The 26,756-nt window shown below is 33.6% G+C and overlaps 1 protein-coding gene across 1 annotated transcript in view; it reads right to left on the reverse strand.

Annotated features, from left to right (window-relative positions):
• The window catches only part of SCN7A (sodium voltage-gated channel alpha subunit 7), a 93,172-nt gene that overhangs the window by 61,843 nt on the left and 4,573 nt on the right, over nucleotides 1-26,756 (reverse strand). The window contains 7 exon segments of the mRNA XM_017867494.1: nucleotides 1,579-1,648; nucleotides 1,919-2,125; nucleotides 6,791-6,882; nucleotides 8,370-8,498; nucleotides 9,830-9,919; nucleotides 10,275-10,393; nucleotides 13,596-13,839. Of these exon segments, the coding sequence (XP_017722983.1) occupies nucleotides 1,579-1,648; nucleotides 1,919-2,125; nucleotides 6,791-6,882; nucleotides 8,370-8,498; nucleotides 9,830-9,919; nucleotides 10,275-10,393; nucleotides 13,596-13,826 (938 nt within the window). The 5' untranslated portion in view covers nucleotides 13,827-13,839.

Here is a 26,756-nt window from a genome sequence, read left to right on the forward strand (position 1 = left end):
CCAGGAGGTCAAGACTAGCCTGGGCAACACGGCAAAAACCCATCTCTACTACAAACACAAAAATTAGCCAGTCGTGGTGGCACATGCCTGTAATCCCAGCCACTTGCGAGGCAGAGGCACGAGAATCACTTGAACCCAGGAGGCAGAGGTTACAATGAGTAGAGACTGAGCCACAGCACTGCAGCCTGGGCAACAGAACAAGACTCGGTCTCAAACAAACAAACTATATATATGTATGTGTGTGATTGTGTGTGTGTGTGTGTGTGTTGAGCAAGTGAGAAAATGTCAAAATCCCCTGAATGTAACTAAACCATATAACTCATGCTCTCCTCCCCCATGAGCCTTTTGTTAATCTGGGCACCAGAGTATAAGAAAGAGCTGAGTTTACAGATGGCTGCCAAGTCATCCCAGCTGAGCAAAGCAACAGGAGGGAATTACGTGAGTCACACACTGCTGAGAAGTGCCCTATTTCCCCTTTATGAATTATAGGACAATGAGACATGACAGTTTTGTCATCTCACTTAAGAATTATTTTGAAATGCTGATTTTAAGAACGAGGTTTTTATTAATGTAAATTATAGCCATAAAAACATATAAGAGATTAAATAAGTGAAATATCAGCATATCTTTTTAATTTTTTTTTAATGGATGTGAGGCTTTCAGGGTTGCCCAGGTTGGCCTCGAACATGCAGCCTCGCCTCTTTGTGCACCAGGACAACCGGCCCGAGCTATCGCGGCTTCCATCAGCATATCTTTCATATTTCTTTTCTCCCAAAACTTCTTTCCAAATGATAGATTTATATTGTCTCTCTTGGTCATTCTCACTAGCTCTGGAGCACTCTTGAAAACAGAAGATAAGAGCAGCACACCAACATGGCACATGTATACATATGTAAAAAGCCTTCACGTTGTGCATATGTACCCTAGAACTTAAAACATAATAAAAAATAAAAAATAAAAGATTCTTGTGTAATTCCCAGCTCTGCCATTTACTAGCTTCTTGACCTTGAAGAAATCATTGAATTAGTCTGACTATTGCTTTTTTTAATAAAATGGGATGAATAGTATTCCACATTGCGTACTTCTGCTATGGTCTGAATGTTTGTGTCCCCTCAACATTCATATTGAAATTCTAATTCCCAAAGTGATTAGGAGATGGCGCCTTTGATAGGTGATTAGGTTATGAGGGTGAAGTCCTCTTGAATGTGATTGATATACCAAGAGAAAAGGCCTGAGAGAAACCTCTGGCCTCTTCTGCCATGTGAGGACACAGCAAAAAGGCACCATGTACGGGCCAGAGGACATGCCTTCACCAGACACCAAATTGGCCCAGCACCTTGATGTGGACTTCTTAGTTTCCCCAACTGTGAGTAATAAATTTCTCTTGTTTTTAAACCAACCAGTCTATGATATTTCATCAATGCAGCCTGAGTAGACTAAGACAACTTCTCAGTATTTTTTCGATGATGAAATGAGATAACACAATCAAATAGGAAGCAATAGTAAAAACAACAGTCCTTCATTAAGTACTATCAACAGGTGATAATGATTTAATAGAATAAATCTAATACCACTTACCCAGCATCTGTCCTGTTGCCACAAAGGAGAGCATATCTTTCTCCTTCCAAATAATAAAAGTTTTCTGTTTCTGAAAAATGGGCAAGAAATGATATTCTATATGTAATTATGAGTTAGCACCACATTGGAAATCTGTTTGGATCTCTGCAGAAGCTAAAATCCCTTTCCGCAATTGTGAAGAAAAGAGCAAATATCCTTTCCTTTTTAACCTAACATCCAATACACAAGCCAGGGCCTTTGGGAATCTAGCAAAATGTTGAGTGTTCAACATTTCTGGGAAGACTGCTTTGCCTTTAACAAAAGTTTCCATTTTTTATATACATGGCAAGGTGATTCTTACCTCGAATGTAATATGGGTTTCCAGTTTTGTTGTGCAGGGTTTCATTTTCATTCTCTTGGGGCCATCGAAAACATTTATGTTTCAGTTTGCCCATGAAGAGCCCCATCCCAATTAGAGAAAATACGCTCAGAAAAAACAGAGTGAGGATAATGACACCAATAAGCTTCTTCAAGCAGTGGGTCAGGACCCCTGCAAGGGACTTCAGACCTGGAAAGAGAGACATTTGCTTTTGAAATAATGTAATATCTTGGAAAAGCACTATTGGCAAACTTCTCCCATAGCAACTGCATACTCCATTGAAATCAATAGTTTTATCTTATAATGTAGTTCTAATTATTTGGGTCTCATACATAAAGTGAATAATAAATCAAAAGTTGAAGTTTATGTATTACTGCTAATTTTTAACACCTAACAAAATAATTCAGACACACTATTTTAAATTAATTATTTGCTTTTCTCTTTACAAAGAAAACAATCTCCCTCTCTTGGTTATTGCTTGTCATACCAACCTCCAGTGTTTGTAAGCATAAATAAAGGTGTAAGGTTATAAATCAAAATTAAAATGTTCTTGAAAAAATAAACAGCTTGAAACAGTAGTATTCTATATTATTCTTTAATTGACTTTATAATAATTCAATTTTGTGAGCTAATTAAATAAAATTATGAAGAATTTCAATAAGCAAGAATGAGAATAACACAACTGTGATCTATGTAAACTGTATTTATAACAGAATACTAACAGAGAATTCAAACTTAAAACTGGCTTTATTTAAGGATATTCATTTTTCTAATTATAAATAATACATGCTGACTTCTGAAAGTAGAAAAGTAGAAAAAATAAAAATAACATAATCATATCTCATAGAATAAATTACTATTAACTTTTTTGTGTATAAACTTGCTTTCTTTCTTCCTCCCTTTTCTTTTTCACTTGCTCTCTTATTTGCTAGTCTGTGTGCATTAGTTTCCTAATAACTGCTCAGCACAATGATGAATAAGAATATATTAACTCTGTGATGTTAACTATGCAAGTAGTCAACATTTGTATGCTTTAGTTTCATAATTTTTTAAAATGGAAATAATACCTACTTTCTATCTTATTGTGAGAATTGAAAACTATTGTTTTGAATGACCTCAGATGATTAGATTTCTTGAGTAAAATATGACAGTGTTGAAATAAAGTCATTCTTGTGACTACAGAAACGTGATAATCTAGATTAAACATACAATTTTAATTTGACATAATTAAATATATGTTTATAGCCTCCTTTTGCCACTTACAATTGTATCATTCTTTTTACCATAAGCAAATCTTTTCAAAGTATTGTACTAGATATATAATCGAACTTCGGTGTCAAACATACAACAGTGGTTTAGCGTTGATCCACATGTTCACATTGTTTTCGAGAGATGTTGAACCAAAGTATAAACCAGATTATAAGCCTTCACTAAAACTGGAACATTTCAAAATATTTTTGGCAGTTTATTAGAAAAAAATTAAATCACTTCAATGTAATTTCTGTAGTTACTATTCCAAACTTATAAAATAGGTGTATTTGCACGGTGTGCTTATTTGGCAATGGTCATGAGTCCTTAGTATATCTTTATACTGAATTTTTTTCCATATTGTTTTGTCAGAAATGTTTTTAAGAAGAGCAATTCTTAAAGAAAAATATATGTCTCTGTGTATATATATATATAGATTATATATATAAAATATATACAGATAGATAATTTCCATTGTATACCCAGTTTTTGGTGGAGCTTTAATTTTAGCACTGACATTTTGTTTGATGGAAAAGAAATGACACCATCACATTTTTATAAAATTAACTTTGCTAATCATTTTCATTAGTATATGCTAATTAGATTTTGTTAGAAAGTTCTGGGCCATATGCCAATTTTGATCTTAATTTTCTGATATAACTTCCTCCTTCTTTTAAATTTTAACCTTCGTTTTGCTTAGTGTAAGTCTATTATAAAGTTTAATTGTATTTCTGACTTCATATTCAAGTCTCTGCCTTGATAAAAAAAAATTTAAACCAATTGCATTTATTTTCATAAATTAGGTCTACACTGGAATATACCTTACTTTTTTGATTTCTATATTCTCCTTATTATTCACTGTGTTTATTTTCCTTTGTCAATAAATTTACTATGTCTATTTTTTCCTTTAGTATTTTAGATAAAATACATGTTTTGAGAACTTATATCCAATTTAAGTTCCTATTTTGAAATAACATGCATATCTCTACATCAGTAAGACTGTGTCTACTCAGTCCCACCATATAAGGCGAGAAAATAACTGTGTTTATTTTCTCACATTTCTCTATTCTTACTTCTCAGTTTTTGCTAATATAAGTAATGACCTTTGATCTAGTTATAATTGTTGAATTGTGTATTTTGTATCACATATTATCTATCATGATTTATAGAAAGGATAAATTTCAAATCCTTACAAGGGCTTCCCAGGAAGCATAGATTCACACAAACAGGGAGTTAAGAGGACTTGGATGAATCTGCCTGACTTGAAGTGGCAGCTGTTTTTCATCCACGCAGGTTGTTGCCATTCATAAATGTAGGTGGACCTATCCTGACAATTCATCCAAGTTAAATTGGATTTCAACATAAAATCATCAAATTTTTATAATATTAACATCTATTTCAAAGTTTTCTAAAACATAAATATGTCTCTAGTTCAAGAATGAACCACAGAAGTCCATGTGCTAACTTCTGATTTATAATATTTGCATTCTGTTAATATTGTCAAACGGTTTCAGAGCTCATTGCAATTACTTTTAGAACTAAATACTCTCATTTCTAAATATTTTATTTTCATACTTATTTTTTCAGCAGATATTCTGAAAAGATACACAAGAATTGTTTGAGAACACTTGCATAGCTGAGAACATAACATTTGCTGACTATACCTACAAATGACAGCCAATAATAGAATTCTAGTGTCTCAACTTCCCTGCCTACACTTTCCCCCAAGCTCTGAAACTCCACTGCCTACTTAAGTTTACTATTAACTTGAGGTCTAAGGGTGACCTGTCCATGATGTATGTTTCTCGCTTTTTTGCTTGAAGAATTTTATAATACTTTTATTCTTTAATACTTTACATTTATAACATTTTACAATATGTCTAAGTGTATATTGTAGTTATTATTTATCTAGTATAAGCTGATTTATTTCATTTGTAGGGTCTTTTCCAGTTAAAATTTTTTAAGTTTTTTCTATTGTATATATTTCAATAATTTGTCTTTTATATTCATTCTTGTCTGTTTTCAGGATTACTGTTTATGCATAAGATGGACTTTAGTCTGTTCTCCTTCATTAATCCGTTCCATTTTTCAGTTCTATTGTATTAATACAGAATTCCTCTAGTCTTTCTTTATACAAGCGTGCTTGTTTGATGCACTGATAATATTATTTTATGGCTTCTATTACCACTGAATATTCATCTAGGGTAGTATAATTTTTATCACTTTTCTGTCTTAAAGTTAGTTATATTTGCCCATATTACTCTCCCATTTCATCATTTGTTGAGAGACTGCAAAAAGACAATTTATTATGTATGCTTCTATTTTTAAGCACATTTATTTTAAAAGAGGATACTTGCTTTCTATTAAATATATATTTCTCTTTCTATATTGCAAAATATTTTCATTCACTCCTTATTGCTGGTATGTGCCTAGTATATTCTCCCTTGAAAAAAAAGTAAGAGGTCTCTACTAGCCTGTAGGCTTCCAACTCTAGTGAATGAATTCTTCTTGTATTATTACAACTTGAATTCATCTGATGTATTTAATAATTCTTACCTCTAGTCTTAAGATGAAGATGCATGTGAAATATGTGGGGAGTAGTAAGGGAGCTAGAGCTGTGAAATTCCCATCAGGTTAACTCTCACTAATTGATTCCTTCACTAGATTTGATAAAGCTGCCATGCCACAGATAGTTTTTATTAAACAGCTTTACTGAGATATAATTCACGAGCTCCACAATTCAACAGCTTAATGTGTACAAATCAATGTTTGAGTATATTACAGGTTATGAATTATCACCATACTTTCCAATCTGTTTTTCTCATTTGTTCTGCCTAAATTACAAATACATAACCTATATATATTTAGCCTTCTTTCTGGTCTATGAAAGTTGCCTGTAGGCTTTGTTTTTGCTTTTATTACATTCCTTATTTGCTTTCTTGATACAGCTATTTCATAACACTTCAGAATTGCAGCTAAAACATTCTGGGTAGCGTTGTTCTTATCTAACTGTTCTTATTCATTCACAATAACAAACTAGAAGGTGTTGGTGTGTTTCTGTTAGAACGTCTTCAGAAATGGGAGCTGTAATTTAGTCTTCAGCATCTTCCATCAATGTGGTAAAGTTGCAACCACACTGATAGAAGACGAATTTTGTGGTATGTGAATTGCACCCTATCCAAGCACTCAAAGCAAAGGGGAATTCATCTTATTTTATGTTACTTTGTTCATATCAACTAGTTTCCTGATAAAATGAGGAAAAGAAAGAGGCAGATTAGACATCTGTCTAGACCACTATTTCTCTCAGAAGTCTAAGAAGAATTTTATAAGTTCAAATTTAATTTGTAAGAATTACAAATTAAAATATATTTTATTGATGTCTATATTTTGGTTTTGTAAAAATTGAGCCTACACCAAATAAATAACAGTCAATGTATTTTTCTCCTCTTTCCTAGAGTGACATAAATGTAAATTTCAGATAACTCACTGGTTTCAGAGTGGAAACATTGTTCAATATTTCCTCTGAACAACAACAGGGAAGTTCAAGTGAATACATGGCAGTATATAAAACAAAATGAAGAAAAGATATTCAATACAATTTCTTACCTTGATTTAAAGGAATAATTTTTAAAATTCTCAAAGTTCTTGCAGTTTGAAGCATTGGAATGAAGTTTAGAGGTGAGTATCTTATAACAACCCTGTGGAATTAAATTAGAGTTACGTAAAAGTCACATTACATCTATGCTACTTATTCTTGGCTTTTATGGTTTTGAAAATTATTTTAAAACCATATATGCAAACATTTCCCTTGATCACATGAATCCATATTGCAAACAGTTTTATTATTGATTAGAAGACAAAGATTGCTACAGTGGAAAGTGGCCAGGTAAATATTAATCTATGAACTTATATTATGAGAGTTTACAGAAGTTTGACATTGTGAACACTCTTAATTTCTCATAAAATATTCTACACTATGTTCATAAATCTTTTGTTATCTAATTACTGAAAAGATAGTTACAATGAAAAATGAATATCTAGTTTTTTAAGGAATAAGATTCATTTTAAGTATTTAAACTTATGATAATGGCAATTATGGTGGTGACATGAGAATAAAGATTAAGAGAGGATGAGAATGAGGATGATGCTGATGACATTGATGATGATGGTGATAATGATGACAATGGTGATGGTGATGATGATGAAGGTGTAAGGCAGACTGTGTGTTGATTAAGGGCACAGACTCTGAAGCCAGACAGCTTGTGTAGAAATCCAGGCTTTACCATGAACTAACTGTGCAACATGAGCAAATTATTTAAATCTTTCTTGCCTCAGTTTCCTCAACTGTAAAGTGGGGTTAATAATACTTCCTGATTCAGAGGGTTTTTTGAGAGATTTAATGAGTTAACTTATGCGAAGTACATGGAAGAGCACCTGGCACATAGTAAGGGCTCTGCAAGTGTTAGCTAACAGAAAGAGCAAAACAGCAAAGATAATGGTAATAACAGTAGAAGTAGTGATGGTAGTAATTACAGTGATATGACACACTATTTTAGATTGCTTACAATATAGCAGACACTCTTTATGACCTTTATAAATGTTATTTTAAAAATTGACCCAAAATCTACACATAGAAAATCACTTTAAATTTTTAACAAGAGTTTGATGCCAGTAATGATTTCCGTAGCTAGAATACACTAAATAGAAGTATTTTAAAAAGAGACATGAAATTGTTAGAATTGTCTGAAGCATTCCAGAAAATGTGTGTGAGGGGGTGGGTGTTTAAGATACATTATTCTGATCTCTAGCATATTTACTGGTCTTAAGCAATGTAGCTACATGCAATGTAGATTGGGAATTGAGAATCAAATCTGCTAGGACCTTCTCCTAAGTATTCAGGGGATTCGCTCACTGATCACTAAAAGGCACACTTAAAATGCACAAATTCAATATTTATCATTCTTGTTCCAAATAGCAGAAAATAACCCACTCCTTTCTTTTTTATTGCATCTTCTGAGAACTAGGTCAGAGGCAGCTGAGAGAGCTCACAATGACTATAACTTTGAAGTACCCACCACTTACAGACTATCTTCAGGCAGAAATCTTTGTAGACATCAATTATTTTTTATGAAAAACATTTGCTGAGCAAAACATTAAAATAGACTCAATTTAAAGAAATACTCACTCAAACATAGTTACACTGAAATCAAGCCAGTTCCATGGATCACCAAGGAAGGAAAAAGATCCTGCCCAGACACCTCTTGCAAAGAGTTTTACAAGTATTTCAAATGTGTAAATTCCAAGCAAAGTATTCCTGCAGAAATTTTTTAATATAAATATTATTGGTGAGAGTAATACATTGTCAACTCTGAAATACTATGTTTATGATAACTAGCTGGCATTTAAGAATAAGTCATCAGGAAGGTGAGACCAGGTCTACTTGGTAGGCCAAAACAAACCAACCACCAATAAATTAGACAACATTCAAGAATGAAAGTGCTCCTTGAGCCCTAACTCAATGCTTTAAATAGGGTAGGCTGTGTCTTATGGCATTTGTCATGACATTTGACTTTTTAATTTGTTTATTACTATAGCCATGTAGTATAATTTGAAGTCAGGTAGCATGATGCCTCCAGCTTTGTTCTTTTTGCTTAGGATTGCCTTAGCTATTTGGGCTCCTTTTTGGTTCCATATGAATTTTCTTTCACAAGAACATGGATGGAGCTGGAGGTCATTATCCTTAGCAAACACAGAAATGGAAAACTAAATACTGCATGTTCTCACTTAAAAGTTGGAGCCAAATGGTGAGAACACATGGACACATAGAGGGGAACAACACACTGGGGCCTTTTGGAGGGCAGAGGATGGGAGGAGGGAGACGATTATGAAAAAAATAACTAATAAGTATTAGGCTTAATACCTGGGTGATGAATAATCTGCATAACAAAATCCCATGACAAAAGTTTACCTATGTAACAAACCTGCACTTGTGCCTCTGAACTTAAAATAAAAGTTAAAAAAAATTAAAAAATTCAATAAATCCTAGCTGACAAGTAATAGTCTTTACATATTATGTAGGTAAATGATAAAAACATCAAATATCAAATATGATCCCTATAGGGATTACACAATAATTAATAATCATCATTAAGGGCATGTGTAAGATCTAATTTTATTTTATATATATTTTTTTTCCAAGTTTTTTATGGTGATATTGTTATAGTCACCTTCCAAAATCAGCTAGTTTTAAGAATAATATTAAAGCTCAAAAGGTAACTTCAAGAAAGCCTTTTCCCCCAGATAATTTAATGGGTCTTTCCATCCTTACAGTCTAATGCAAGTCAGACTACTGGTATGTCTTCGGAAAGGGAAGAATAAGAACAGAAAGGGAGAAAGGGATTTTTCTTAATGAATGAAAAGGAATGAAAGTTACCTGAGTTAGAAGTAAATCAGCAATTGAGATTGGCAGCAAGCAAAAGAAAACAGATGTGAAGCACTGAAATATTATCTTAATCATTAACAAATATTAAATTTATTATAATATAAATATTAATGTATTACTATAAATTCAAATTTTAAAATAAAATGTAAATATTAAAAATATATAATTATATATGATATGTATAAAATAATTATATAACATACTCTAATACTGGTATCCATTTTGGCAAATTAGTCAGGGACATGAATATGCAATCAAGCAGGACACTAATTAGAATAAACAGTCGGAAAAAGGTAGCTTATAGTCAAGGAATAATAGTTAATAAATAATATTGGAAAAGATATATTTCTATTACATATATTTATATACATTGAGCTAAAATATTTTCTTAAATGTTGAAAAATATTAATCTTATTGAACAATGGGCATTAATATTTGTTAATATTTACTATTGTGTATATTAGAAAATATACTTTATATGTATTTTCAAATGTGGAACACTTAATGAAATATAATCTAGATTTCAACATGACCTAACATGAGACATAAACTGAAAAGAGAAAAATACTACAGAAATAGTTGAATAGCAGTATAGTTGCAGTTAGTGTCAGCACAGTTTAAAGTCAACAAGTCAACAGGAAAGGATATGGATGTGCCAAAACCTTGATAGTTGTTCCTCTGATACAATTGAAAGGAGACAATGTACACAAGATGGAAGCCGCATTGAATCTGAAGATTGTTCTATTTTTATTTAATACTATGAAAGTCTATAAGAAGAAAAGCGATCAAGTGAAATTAGAACTGAGAACCATAATCTCATCAATTATGCAACAAATTGTCAATCAATCATCATTATAGTCTTCGACTCTAACAGCTATACTTTCCTTTTTTTATATATTTTTATAGACTAAGTCAAATGGAAGGATTTTAAATGTTTTTATTCGTATTGAGGCTTGTCTGTTTATCTACCATTTTGCTTTTTTGGATTTTTTGCTACTGTTACACCCAAGAAAGTTGTTTGTCTCAAGCCAACCTCTGGTCTCCTTAGAGAACTAACAGAATAGGAAGAACACAATATCCCAATGGCTCACGAAGATCCATTTAAAAATGCCGGAGCCGGTGTATCTGAGGACATAATGAATGTTAAAAGTTAGATTTTATTTCAGAGCAAATCAAATGTGGGATTATGATAGCAAAGAAGATTCAATGAATTGAAATAGTACATTAATTCTTAACCATTGTCTATGAAATAAAACCAAACTTGCATGATATCATTAACATACATATATCTAAACCAGAAATTTATAACATGTAAACTTAATACATTGAGATATTAAAGCATTAAAATTCTAACAAAAAATAATGAAATATCAGAAATATTCTGAAATTAAAATTGAGTCATATATCTAAATATGTGTACGTGCTTGTGTATGTACATGAATATGTACATACATATTCAAGTGTACATATATAATGTGTGTGCATATATATAATACATATTCATGTGTATATATATTGTGTGTATATATATATAATACCTGCATATGAGCAAGTTTGTATATTTTTATATTTGTGTGTAGATATATATATATATATGTGTGTGCACTCATTGAAAGTGTGTATATATATCCACTATATATCCATTTGGAAAAATTTTATTGTGGGGTATAAATAAATACAAATAGGAAATATTTTATAGCTTACAGTCTAAAAGAGAATATTTTATAATTTATAATATATAACATACTGAAGCATAATAAATTATCCCAATAATACAATCTATAGTATACTAAAAACTATAATATCTTAAATATAATCTAATAGACGGCTACAGTATTATTGTTTTACAGAGGTGATTAATTTCCTATCTTAATATTTTGGTATATATTACAGAAAAAACTAGAACCCTACTTTAACGTACACAAATATATACTTCATACAATAGGTTTCATGAATGACAATGTCTCTAAATGGAAAACCAAACTCTGTGATACTAAATTCTTCTTTTAATAAATCATTTCCTTCTAACACACAATCTGTCAACACTTTGACCTATACTATAGCTATCTTTCCTCTATCTTAAATGCAAACAGAAAATAAAAACTTAAAAGAGCCAAAGTAAAACTGATTTTCTAAAATATGCTTTTCATGCTATTTTCCAGAACAATGTCAAACTTCACACAAGATGTAATATATGTGATTGTGATGAGTAATTTAAGATATAATAATCTCCCAATTTAAGAGCTGAAATTGTTTTATTAATTATAAAAGTATTTATTTTATGCCACTTTTAACAGAATAAACCTAATGTAACTCAAATAAATTGTCATTTATAACAGCACTTTTATACCAAGCTATCTGTGCAGTTCTTGCTCCAGATGTTTCATAGGAACTAGACCAAGAGTAACTCTGGGCCTTGGTTTATTTTTCAAAATATTTGGTTTTGTCTTCAATAACAAAACTAGCGCTTTGCCAACCACGTCTGTACACACTGCAGGGTACTCAGAACTCTGCAATATTACACCTATCCCTACGGTTACTGTGCCATATCGATTATTGTGACATAAACATAGCAAAAACTGAATGTAGAGGTAATTGAGATGAGGGCTTAACTTATACTTTCATTAAAATGCTCTCAAGATTAAGCATGTATATTATAACAATGCTGCATAATGCCCATGGAGGCTACCAGAGATACTGGAGTCTTTTAAGTTAATACATACATTTCTACCGTAAAATGTCAATATTCTTCCACCATGACAAGTATTCCAAAGAATTGTAATTTATTTTTTAAAAAATCACTTTGTCTTCCATCCAGAGAATGTGGTGCAGTTCCTTGTCACCCATTTGATAATATCATTGAATGCTCTACGAATTAATTTTTTAACTATGAAGCTAATTGTCACCTTCCCCAAATTTGATATTCTTTCTAGTTATTTCATTTCATCAGTGGCATCCCCATTCCTCTACACTGAAAATCTTGGCATTTTTAGCCAGTCAAATCGTGCTGTTTCCTTTCAGCTTTGTTCTCTCTGTCTCCTCTTGACTTCAGTCCTGGATTACTCTCTCTCTGTTATTTCATCTTTCTAATCCTGTCTCTTCCATGCAATAGTCATTTAGAAATCTGTTGGGTTAACGCTACTTAAACATTATATTCATTGCATCAGGCCTTTGATCACCATATTAAATCCACGTTGACATCTCCATTATCTCACCTCATATCTCACAACTTGCAACAGCTAAGTTTCCAGTTAGAGCATCACTTTTTCTTTGCCTCCTTCCAGAATCCTTCTCTGCTCTTACCTACACATAGGTCTTCCCTTTCCCTTATTAGAACTTTGAAGTGTTCTTTAAGCTATAATTCAAATTCTGCAGGATCCTTAACGATTCTTTCAGCTTCATTGGTTCACACCAATCTCTGATTTCTAAACGTGATTACTTTCATACCTAACATTTTGTGCTTGTTCTAGGGTTGGACATATAATAGCAGGTGCCTAAAGTCATTCTGGAGATAAGGAGTAAGTGTATGCATGTATGAATGAATAAAAATGATAAATAACATACGGGTTGTATTTACTTTTCTAACTTCTGAGTAAACTCATCATATGGAACATTTTAAATTGTTGAGCAAATTCTAGGCATTTTACAGGCATTTTAAAATTGAAAACCACAAATGGACAATCATCATGTTCCCTTAAAATATTTCACTTACATTAAGGCATACTAATACATATATTATGAAGTAAAGTAATCCAAAATATACTACCTAACCAGGTAAGATATCAGTTTTGATAAAAATCTCCAATATGTGTGCTCCCAGAATGAGATATCTTATGTAGTTCTGCATAATTTAAAATCAGATCTTGCCCTGTTTTCATTATGTTTTGTATCCTATCTCAATTACATTTTCTGTATGTCTGGAAATAAAATAATAAAAATGTCATCAAAATAATCTCAATTAATTCTCACATTTTTTTTCTTGTAGTAGTATGGGTCCACGTCTTCCAAGGGCTCTGACACCATTCCTTGAGAAAGGTTTCCATAAATAAATGGTAGCTCTTTGCCAACTTCCAAGTCAGGATTTGGCTTTAAATCTTCTTCATGTTCCTCATTATGTGTTTTAGCAATATGCTGTTTTATAAGTTCAAAAGACTCTTTAGTGAAGGGAACAAGGCCCTTAGGTTCTGGTGAAGCCAACATTTCCAATTTGTACCTGCAAAAAATTCTATATTAAAGTTGGGTATACTAATAAAACCATAAAAGTACAAAAGGTTGGGACATGAAAAATAGAGACCAGTAAACCGAATGCATGCATTTAAAGAACATATTCCTTAGTTTTGTAGAAATCTAAGTTGTCCTGAGTTTTATTGTACTTAATATCGAACTTAATTTGTAATTTCATGAGTAACTCAATATACTTCACTTATTCATTGTTTTAAACTCTTTCTTTTACTGAAATCTACCTTTCAACTTCTCCATTATAATAAAAGAGATCTTTTTTAGAAAGATCTTTTTTGCTAGAGATACTTTTTCTGGCCAAATCCAATTATTTCCCTGGGAGACACATTTAGCAAGTGACTACACTTTTCTTCTTTAAACTTACTCTGCATTGGCTCTGCACCCTGCTCTTCCATGTCTCTTTTTGTATCTCTGATTACTTTTTTAAAATCAATTACAGTATCGGTCAAATATTAACCCAAATTTTAACTCTGATATCTCTTAAGGTTTTGCCTTCTTCCTCTGCTATATTAAATCCACGTTGACATCTCCATTATCTCACCTCATATCTCACAACTTGCAACAGCTAAGTTTCCAGTTAGAGCATCACTTTTTCTTTGCCTCCTTCCAGAATCCTCCTCTGCTCTTACCTACACATAGGTCTTCATGTTGTTCAAAAATTATGAACTAGAATCAATGAGGTGAAGCCAGAAGAGATTTGGCTCGAGAAAATAAAGATCTTTCTAATAGCTGTCACAAGTGATCTGGACATCAAACCTTCCCCAACTACCAATATGGAAACACATACTTCTTGACAGGCAGTGGGATGATTTAAATAGATCTGAATATTGGTTGTTAATTTCCACATCTTATAATTTTGGAACATTCTAAGATTAAGATCATTGGATTGAATTTGTTGCACAATTTCACATGATATAAAAGTCTGACTGAAATATTAGCTAACTAAAACTATGCAACACTGAATTAACAAAATCAATACAGTTTTTATATTTTTAGGGATCCATTCTGATTGCTAACAAATATTACTAATGTAAGTTAAGAACATTGACTTTAAAAGAAGACACAAAAAGAGGTTACAAACTTCTTGCATGGATGCTGCCATTAATGAAAATGGTTTAAACACCTTCCATCGAAACCGCAAGACCCAATTTGCCAGCCTGTCTTCCTTTTGCATAATCCTAGTATAATATCCCTTTTTTTTTTCTTTTACTACTCCATAAAAAATAATCTTGGACTCTTCATTTTGCCACCCCCCAGCTATGAGACCTCAGTAACATCACCTGACCTTTCCTCATATGTAAAATTTGGAATTCCTCATATATCTCACAAGGTTTTAAAGATTCAATCAAACCATAAAGAAATCCTGGACCACAGTAGTGGTTTCATCAGTACAGATTCTGTCATTCAACTCAGTCACTTATCCTAGAAGATTGTTTTAGTGATAATTTTGATGTTGAATGAAACTACCCTGGGTTGTTGACTAGATGAATGAATGAATGAATAGACAGCAGACATTGCCTTCTGTGATACTGCAAAAAAAAAGAAAAAAAATGCAAGCACTTATCAAATCGAAGTGGCATGCATCCAACTTCTAGATGGTTGAGTGCAGACTGTTAAATTATTAATCAATAAATCATAATTCAGTAACTTCATTTCTGTGGGGAATTTATGTAATATTGTCCAGGCACTATGCTTTCTGGTGAGCCATCTTAATACAGCACTAAAGTCTGAAAAAATATAGAAAGATTAATAGTTAATCCATCCATTATACTTCTTTCTGAAAAATTGAATAGCTAAAGTAAGCTTTTGGCAATAATTGTATAAAAGTCAATTGTATCAAGTCCAGTTTTGGACACTAACAAATTCATTGTAATAATATTTATATTGTTGACTGAAGTGGAATCCATTTCTGTTGAATATCAGTTGACATTTGCAGGAGCTGCAGAAGTACATGGAAATGGGGTGAATTCTTATAGAAAAAAAAAATTCTCTTTGAAACGAATTTCAAATTTAAGTATGAGCCAAAATTTATTTTAATCTTTATGGAAATTATGAATATGGCCATGCTTACCAAGTACTATTTTTGAAGCACTGGACTAGATGTTTCTAATTAAATTATCTTATTTTCTCTCATATCTTCCTTATGATTACCATTTTAAGGATGGGGAAACAGTGTTTGATCAGTATAATGACTTTTCCATCATTGTATAGCTATTTATAAAGGTGGTAGAAATAAATGCTAATCTAAGAATTTAAATCTAAATGTTGGTACACTGAAACTACCCTGCAAAAATACTTATGATATATACTTTTTGGGGGCAAGTGTAAACAATTGATACTTCTGTATGGCTACTTTAGAAATGTCCAAAAACCAGTGAGCTCACTGGGATTATTTAGCCACCAACTTGCACAACTGAGTAGCTGACAGGTTGATGTAAGGTGGGAGTGTCTAGAAATTTTCTTTAGGTAAATGTTGTCAAAGTAAAACATTTTCTGTTTTGTAAAACCGAAGGTGAGCAAGCATAGAGGACATTAATTTAAAGGGGACATAGTACTGCCTAGCATGGTAATCCACTGTCTGGATTTAGGGAACTCATTATTGCAGGAATTGCAGGTGGAGACCTACTGCAATAGAAGTGAAAGAAAGCATCAGATAATAACTTTACCAGCTTCTTATGGATATAAGAGGTGAACACATGACTGGCCAATCCAATCAATGAACCAACTCAAAATTTTGAATTTAGATCTAAAAACACAAAACAAGAGGGGAGTGGATAATCCATTTTTGCAAGAGAAACAGAAGCTTCAGTAGCAATTTGGGAAGCAGTAATATCAATGGAGCCAATAGCCATCTCCAGTGTGACATTTTTGGTGGTTTGAGGATGAAGTATTATTTATGTCCACTGGACTGGTTTTGTCATTTGACATTGGCTGTGGTCTTGGCTGCATCTTAGTGCCTGTCTGAGCACAGGTAGTAGTTCTAATCTATCACATAATTTCATTTCCCCATGCCAATTTTGTTACTGTGATTAAGCATAATTTGAAGTATTAGTATAATATGGAATCTACATAACAATTGAGTAGTTTGTTTCAGAAGAAAGTGGGGAAATAGAAGATATTCAATAACTGATAGAGGGAAGCTTGTAAAAAATGCTTTTTCATTGGTATATTCACACTTAGGTGGACATTCTATCAGTCACTGAATCAGTGTTAGTTCCCACCCATCACTTTTTCTCTCTTCTATGTCCCAATTTCCATAAAGGCTTTGGAGCATAAGATACAGTTCAAATGAATTTGGGTTTACTTTTCTTTTACAGGCATTTTAAAGATTGAGTTTTCGCTGCCTTCTAGTTATGCAGATAGTGTGGGTTTTGTGTAGGTTTGTTATATTTAGTTGCATAGTTTTGTGTACATATTCTGTTGTATTTGTTTTTCTTGTTGTACTGCATTGTTTGTGGAACACCTACAGGAAGGTTCGGAAGTGGGCAGTTCTCATTATCCCTGGCTCCATGCACTACTTGCATTAAAATAAATTCCAGATGGCTCGACTATTTAAATGCAAAATAAAATTTAAATTTAAAATAACAAAACTTATAAAATCAATCATATATAAATTTATTTTTAATAATTTAAAATGGAAATCTTAGTTTAATGAAGTAAAGTGCTGGTTAGGATATGAAAAAAACACTCAAACTTTTTTGATCATATAAAATAGTATAATTATTCTAAGAGGAAATCTGGTACTGTTTATAAATAAAAGTGTTTACACTTTATCCTAGCAATTCAAGCAACAGAGACTTGACCCTTGGGTACAAATGTCAAACTAATTTATGCACTCAAATATGTTCACAGTAGTGTAATTTTTATACATAAGTGAAACAGTCAACATGTATCTCAGGTGCAGTCACTAAAAAAGATTATAGTACATCCATAAAAGAAACTACTATTATTTTTTGTTATTCTGTAACTATATTGAATTTTAAAGTTAAATACATATAGAATGACTTAAAAATAGAAACAAGTGTTAACTGGGAAATAATGTGTCTCTTGATATCTTAATAAATTTTTTAAAAAGACTAATAGCTTGTTTCTAACTTTGTACATAGATAATGGGTCTTCATAGTGAAGGCTATAAAATCCGGCTTGTATGACTGACGGTCATTCATATAAAGAATATGGACTATGGGGAAAGCATCAGCTTAGAAATTAGGGAAAGGTAATGTCTTTTATTTTTTGGTAGGTTTGAGGCATATGTGAAACAACTAAAAGAACAATTCAGAGATTGGAAATATAAATCTGGAGGTTGTTAATATATGTAATTAAACTGTATGTATGTATACATGTTTTACATGCAAATATAAATAGATATATTTATGTACATATGAGTGTGTATATAAATGTATATATAGCATATGGCCATATGGTTATATAAATATATAAATAGCTGAAACCCAGAGAAATAAAAAGATTATGTGCATTTGCAAAATGTGTGAAATTCTTTATGGAGAGATTACAAGGGTAGCATATTGAAAAGCACCTACCTATTATAATTTATGATTTAAAAATCTAATTTAGAAGGCTAAAGATTTTATATATCATCACTAATACATGTTTTAAGTCACATTGCTCATATAGTAGTAAGGTATATCACAGTCAAATCTTGAAATATTTGGAAAAAATGACACATTATAAATTAGGAAATATTGATTAAGCATGATCACTGCCTTCTTAGCAGAAAATAAATAGGAAACCAGAAGACAGTATATTAATATCTTTAAGGTGTCAAAGGAAAAAGAAATTTAAAACTAGAATTCTACATACAGCAAAATACTCCAAGAATGAAGACAAAATAAATATATTTTCACATATTTCAGATGAAAATTTCTATGTTTAAGAATGAAGAGAATGAAAAATAATAAATATATGGGAATATATTTTTTTAAAGCATAAGTACCCAAAACTGGAAATAGTCCATCAAGACGAGAATAGATTTATAAAAATAAAAATGGAAGTCTATTTATCCAATAGAATAAAATTAGCAAAATAATAAATGAACTACTAATACACATAACAATGACTGAGTGACAAAAACATTGTGCTGAGTGAAAGAAGTCTTACATCAAAGACTACAAACTATATGATCCAATTTCTATGAAGTGCTAGAAGAGAACAAGCTAATCTTGGGAGTAGGGTAGGAATTGACTGTGAAGTTGTGATGATCTCTGTGGTAATGGTAATGTTCAATATCCTGTTGGCAACTTGCAGCACACCGGTGCACACATTAGTCAAAACTGATAAAGCAGTACACTTCAAATTTGTGCTTTTACTTTACCTTCGAAAAAACAATAAACAAATACTGAATTCTAGTTACTTATATGAATCACACAGTGTTTACATATAAGATTTACTGTGGTTTGCAATGTATTTTGAAAAGTATTAAAAAATAAGAATTGATGCATGGTTTGAGGGATGGACACAGGGAAAGATATACGATCAAGTAAATACAAAATAATAATTGAAGACACTAGTTACTGAGAATATAGTTATTCTTTGCTGTTCTGCCAACTTTTCTAGGTGTTCGAAATATTTTATCATAAATATTTGGGGAAAATATTTAATTATGGAGTGAAATTGTCTGAATTCAAATCTGGGCTTTATCATTTTCTAACTGTAACCTTAGGCAAGGTGTTAAACCTCTCCATGCCTCAGCTTCCTCCACTATAAAATGGAAATAATAAGGGTACCTACCTCATAGATTAATATGAATATTGAATGAGTTAAGACATATAAAGCACTTAGCACAATGCCTGCCAGGTACTATGCACTCAAGAAACATTAGCTATTACTAGTTCTAATCCTTTAAAGCACTGTATTTTATTTTATCCATCTTTTAATGGAAATATTATCTTACTTCCCAGAATTTATATAGAGGATAGGCAGAACTTAATTTTCTTTTACTGATAACTCAAAATGATAATAATAATAGTAATAAATTATAATGATAATCTATCACATTTTAACATTCTTAAATTATTTTAAACTCAAAGGGCTCTGCTTTTACATTCTTTCTTGCTTTATATATTTGTATGTCCTTTCTCATCATTTTAAGATTTTAATCTTGCTAATTTTGAGTTGCTTGTTCATATTTGCTTCATCTTCTAACAAATGTAACTTGCAACCCATAAAGACCATAATAGTAGACTGCAAGTGACGTCCATGATGCCCAAAAACAACAACAAAAAATCAACCACGCTGTCAAACGTTTTGCTGTTAAGAAACTCTCTTCCTTCTGCATGCCCCACCCCCACCAACCTGATGCCCCAGTATTTTCTTGTCCTGAGCTGTAGCTTGAAGGGTAGAGATTGATGGATGATGACTGCTCGATAAATAAGGCATAGCATGCTTCTCTCTAGATTCCCAGACTCCACTCAGGTTTAGAAGAAATTGATGATATCTCTTTTCATTCTAAGTGTAATCCAAAACATGTCATAATTATTACTTAACGACTTAAAGTCCCAAGAGCAGAACTGTTTATCTGTGGGAAGATTGAGAAGCAGTCAGATGGACAGATGTAACATCCAATAAAAAACAGTCAGGTACTGCTGTGAGTATTCAAGCTCTAGTCTTCAATACTGGCTCAGGCTTGACCCTATTTGTTGCATAACTCATTTATAGTCTTGGATTCTTTTTTTTTTTTTTTTTTTTTTGAGACAGAGTCTCGCTCTTTTTGCCCAGGCTGGAGTGCAATAGTGCGATCTCTGCTCACTGCAACCTCCGTCCCCTGGGCTCAATCAATTCTCCTGCCTCAGTCTCCCGAGTCGCTGGGATTACAGGCATCCACCGCCATGCCTGGCTAATTTTTGCATTTTTAGTAGAGACGGGATTTCACCATATTGGCCAGGCTGATCTCGAACCCCTGACCTCAGGTGATACACCCATCTCGGCCTCCTAAAGTGCTAGGATTACCGGCGTGAGCCACCATGCCCAGGCAGATACTTTTTGTATTTGCATTTCTTTACTCTAGTGTGGCTATCACTTTCTTTACTCCAACTCCTTTTCTTGCCACAGAGATTGTCCAACTCTTTTCCAACTTAATAACTTCGATTTATGGCTCTTATCTTTAGATTCCTTACAATTGTGTTCNTTTGAGACAGAGTCTCGCTCTTTTGCCCAGGCTGGAGTGCAATAGTGCGATCTCTGCTCACTGCAACCTCCGTCCCCTGGGCTCAATCAATTCTCCTGCCTCAGTCTCCCGAGTCGCTGGGATTACAGGCATCCACCGCCATGCCTGGCTAATTTTGCATTTTAGTAGAGACGGGATTTCACCATATTGGCCAGGCTGATCTCGAACCCCTGACCTCAGGTGATACACCCATCTCGGCCTCCTAAAGTGCTAGGATTACCGGCGTGAGCCACCATGCCCAGGCAGATACTTTTGTATTTGCATTTCTTTACTCTAGTGTGGCTATCACTTTCTTTACTCCAACTCCTTTTCTTGCCACAGAGATTGTCCAACTCTTTTCCAACTTAATAACTTCGATTTATGGCTCTTATCTTTAGATTCCTTACAATTGTGTTCTGCCCACAGTTCAGCCAGTTTTGCCTAAGGCTCTTCAATATATCTGCCTGACCTAGGATTCATCTATTCTGGATCCCACTTCTAGGATTTTGGTTGGCTTTTGATTTCTAGACTGTATAAGTAACTCTATCCATTCTTATATCTCTTGTCTTAACCTGTCTCAGGCCTCTTGAAACATATTATTAGAATATGCTATCTTGCAGAAAGAAGTTGTGAAGAAGTAAGTCTCTCCATAATAAAATCACATTCACTAATTTTTATAATTATATATTTTAACATTTTTATTTCAGATATATTAAAACGCCATAATTTTTCTTTAGGGGATTATTCTTGTGGGTTATATTTGGCAATAAGCTTATCTACAGTTGTTACATTTGACATTCATTTGTTGAGCAACCATTTGTGGAACAGGTACTTATTAAGTGCCAAGTATGTTATCAGGTAGCAACACACTAGAAACAATAAAGTATAGTCACTAAATTTATGGACAATGGATATAGACTTGTAAACAAGTAAGAACCAAGTCTTACCTTGTTAATCTCTCAAAATGATTAGTTTCAAGAGGAAGAGAGACTGGAATTAAAATCATCTCAAACACTGGTGGGTCTGGTTCTACAGATTATGTGTTAAATCTCCCAATAATATGGGACAATTAATAACTCTCTTCTTGAGGGAAGGAACAGTTTAGGACATTAAGCTTCAGAATGACAGTCAACAGACACAATAGGATTAGAAGTCCACAAACAGTGCCGGATAACCAAAGCCAATCACCCTGTCACATTTGATTGCAAATATGCTAAGATCAATGAGCATAAGGAAGGCTTAGTGGCAGTTGAAACACTAGAAAAGGACACGAATCACTGGGAATAAGATCTTTTTGAGGGTCTCCTGCCTCACTGAGAAATGTGAGTATGATAGTGATAAAGGCAATAGAAAGGGAGGTTTCTAGGAATAAAAAGTAAAGCTGGTTCTGCCTAAAATGTTCCTGCTTGAAGCTTCAAAACAGTAAAGATCTTTGATTCCCTACCAGTAACCCTGGGAAAGTGGTTGAGCCCCACATTCTAAAGAACTCAGTGTTCCCAGTTTCTCCAGATGTTCTCAAAACTTCCACTGCTTTGCAAAATAAGCCTCTATAATTCTAAATTACTCTTTGTTATCTCATCAAAAAGAACAAGTTGTAAAGGAGCCAGGACTGTTCTGGAATTCTATTTCTAGTGGATCTAGTCTGTTAAATCCTTCACCAAAAGTTCCTGGCTAGTGGCCACGTTAGGATTCAACAAGTGAAGAAAAGTAGGCTGTACTGCTTCTCAGAGGAATACAAAGGAGGCTGTATGATGCAACCAGACTATAACTTGCCCTTCATCCTGAGGTCTTTGATACAAAATGGTCCCCTGAGATGCAAGACCTGATGTCTCAACTTCTGTTTAAAAAATTCCCGAACTAGGACATCCCTGGGACTCTTGAGGACCTCTCAGAACTAGCTGACCTCCTTGAGTATCCTCTTAATCTGTGGTTAGACTTAATCTGTAGATTTCCTTGACCCTTCATTGTTGCCAGCTTCTCAGCAGTGGAACTAAGCTCATAGATCCACAAATGATACCCTAAATCAGTGAATAGACAGAAGAGTTCTAAACAGTGTCATATAAGGTCACTCATAAACCTCTAGCACCAAGTCTGGCTCAGTGTCAGATTCAGATAGACACAAAACCTTCAACAATGTACCAGACCCTGGAAGGTTGACTAGATGTGACCATGTCAAATCTGCCGTTCACAAGTCCTGGAGCTTCTAAGAGGACAGAGAAGATGAGAGGATGGTGACCTCTGGTTAACATGCTGGTACTGAGAGATATAGATAAAGAAAATCTCAGTACAGGTGATTTCAATCATGTAAGCTCTGAACTGCATATCAGAAATCTCCTGGGGATAATACTGAAAATCTAGGAGCCAGTGGCCCAATCCAGACAGACTATTTCAGAATAGCTTGTGCTGCAGCCCATTAAGACGAATCTGATGCAGATTGCTAGGCAGAAAGATGCCTTGGCTGATAGCTAAGCTTCACCCAACTACCTTTATAAAGCAAGCAGACACATCATTACATTTTCTTGTTTGTTTTTTCTCATCTAATAGCCTGAGTATGAGAGATAAAGCATATACAGGAGTTGCTGAGACAAATACCTGTTCAGCAACAGCCCTTCTCCAGAAGATCCACACTCTTTTCGTATCTTTGGGCACTGGTTTTCCCTCAGCTCTAATGACCTTGCAATGTTGGCATTCACATGGTGGAGGACCTGTTGCAAAACAGCTCTAAAGTATGAAATCAAAAAACACAGCTGGGACATTCACCTTTGCCCGTGGCTCCCACCCACCTCCAGGATAACAACTCTCTTTTCCCTTTCCACTCTGTCCTCTCCTTTTCAACCATCCAATCTCATGTTTAAGTAATGTGGCCTAAAGTTCTAGGTTACTTGAGGGCAGTTTGGGTTTATGCCTGTTGTTGAGGATTAACTATTAATTACATCCTTTTCTTTTCAAAAACATCCTGAGTTGGATGATAAATTACATGGCCACTCAATCAGTGAGCAAATGCTCTCTCTAGAGAGCCCCGTACCCATGCAAGAGGCTGCATCAACAGCATTTCATAACAGCAACCGCAGCTGCATCTTCTCAGACAATGAAAGACAGGGAAGAAAAGGAATGCCAGAAGTCAGTGTTTTTCTTCTTCCTTACTCACAATTCCCAATTGTTTCCCCTGTCCATCAGTTTTATTTCTAGAGCACAGCCTGAAAGAAATGCACTCAAGCTGTGGAGACAGATTCTCCATCTGTAGGAGATGAATGCCCAGGTCAGGCACAGCCTCCTCACTTCCATTTATTCCCATCTTAGGGAATTGAAAATGCAGCACCTAAAGAATCAATCTCTCTGCTTTCTGAGAAAATAGAGTTGATCCTAGGGGAGATAAAACAAATGCTAGATTAGCTTTGCCAGATAGAATTGTGGAATGTTCTATTCTATATCAAATATATATTCCTAATGCATTCCAAAACGGATTGAGGTTCACATTCAAGAATGTAGACCATAGAGCAAGATAATATCAATTAAGAAAAATGAAACAAAAAAGTAAGGACAGTGGATCAATAGACTGAGGATAATATTGCAAATGCCAATTTCATTCTGTGTGCAGCAGGAAATAAGGATAAAATGACTTCTCACTTAATTGTTTTCAAGCTACTTTGAAACAATTATGCTATACATCAGACATGGACAATGTATCATGCCTATTGCACCAATGACATTTAGATAGGTGTAAAAACAAAGCAGTGATGACAATAAAGCTAAGTTAACTTGGGATTAGAAGGTACCATTTGCATAAGTAAAGATACAGAGTTAATGCAACCATTGTACATAATCTGTATTGTTGAGAATGTAAGACTCATACCTGCTGACCAATTTAGCAATTTAGTGACCAACTTATATTGACATTTTTGTTGGTTTGGGCAACTTGACTGCACTTAATAGATACATTATGGCTTATATTTCATCTTTCTCACATTCCATAATGACTTACAGCTAAATTCTCTAATGCAGGAACTTTTCCCTTAGAGCTTTCTGACTAGAATGCTTTCCCCCCAGGGTTTACAACTCAAATGATATTAAATGCATTTCTTTTAAAATTTTATGGAAGGCTATGAAAATTTTATCATTGACTTCTATGAAGCCAAAACCTATGAGGAAAGATGACTGAAGCTAACAAAATTCTAAAGGATATACATAAAATTACCTCAATCAGTAATTTTAGTAGTCTAACTCTGTAGAGACATAATTGAGATTCATCTCAATGAATATGACCATTTACAGGCTGGGATACGGAGGCAAAGGCTACCCTCACACAGTGCAGGTGAGAATATAACTTGGTACAGTTTTTTACAAGGCTACTTGTCAACAGTTTCTTTCTCTTTTTTTTTTTTTTTTTTTTTGAGACGGAGTCTCACTCTGTCACCCAGGCTGGAGAACAGTGGCGCAACCTCGGCTCACTGAAACCTATGCCTCCCTGATTCAAGGGATTCTCCTGCCTCAGCCTCCCGAGTAGCTGGGATTACAGGCTCGTGCTACTACACCTAGCTAATTTTTGTATTTTTAGTAGAGATGGGGTTTCACCATGTTGGCCAGGCTGGTTTCAAACTCCTCACCTCAGGTAATCTGCCCACCTAGGCCTCCCGAAGTGCTGAGATTACAGGTGTGAGCCATTGCATCCGACCAACAGTTTCTTAAATAAAGTTTCATGTACTCTTTGGCTCAGCAATTAAGCTACCATGTAGAAATCCTTGCTGAAGTTTGAGAAGTCATATTTGCAAGGATGTTTATAATAACACAATACTTTTAACTCCAAAGAGTAGAAATAAAATGTCTACCCTAAGGGGCTAATAACAAAAATTCTAGTACATTGCTATCATGGAATACTAGTTAGTTACAAAAAGGAATGAGATGGATATATCTGTGCTCATATGGAAAGTTTCACCAAATCAATTACTAAGTGAAAATGTAAAGTTGAGAACAACTTGCACCATTCACCTTTGAATAAAATGTATAATGATTATATACACAAAGTTGTATACGTTAGCATGTGCATAATGTTTTCCCCTCTGGACATGAGTAAAGTGTTACATCTGCGGAAAGAGTCCAAAAAGGTGTCAGAGGATTCTGTTGCTTTCCAGTTAATATTTCTATACTACTTGAACATAACTCACCATGTATATGTATTACCAAAGCCCAGAAATGGAAAATTTGCACACTGAAGTTTGAGGAATAAAGGACAGCTTGACTAAAATGACATCAATCCACTTGAAGTTTTGCAGCCATCTGTGTGAATAAACGTTCTTTAAATACCTCTTGACTTCAACTCACTTGGATTTTGCTTTTGGATTATTTTTTCACTTGGGTTGGTTACTTCCCATTTGGCGTTGATTATCTGATACCTACTTTTTTACTTGTCTGTGGCAAACAGTTTATTAAGGCTGACTTAATTGACTTTTGCTACTTTCTCCTTGGATTCTGACTGCAGCTATGTTCTGCTTCCAAGTCAGTCCATTTTGGCTTCAGGTTCTATTCTTCAATATGTCCACTTAATTCTGGACTCAACTTTCTCACTCTGACAATTTCAGCCAACAAATTCCTAGAATATGTTATCTTGCAAAAGAAAGTGGTAAGTAAGCAACTTTCTCAAAAGCATAAATATGCACTTCCATTTAAAAATTATTTCATCTCTGATAAATAGTAATTATATATATTTAGGGGATACAAGGTGATGCTATTTT

The sequence above is a fragment of the Rhinopithecus bieti genome, unplaced genomic scaffold, assembly GCF_001698545.2.
Source record: "Rhinopithecus bieti isolate Rb0 unplaced genomic scaffold, ASM169854v2 scaffold_3854, whole genome shotgun sequence".
Taxonomy (NCBI): domain Eukaryota; kingdom Metazoa; phylum Chordata; class Mammalia; order Primates; family Cercopithecidae; genus Rhinopithecus; species Rhinopithecus bieti.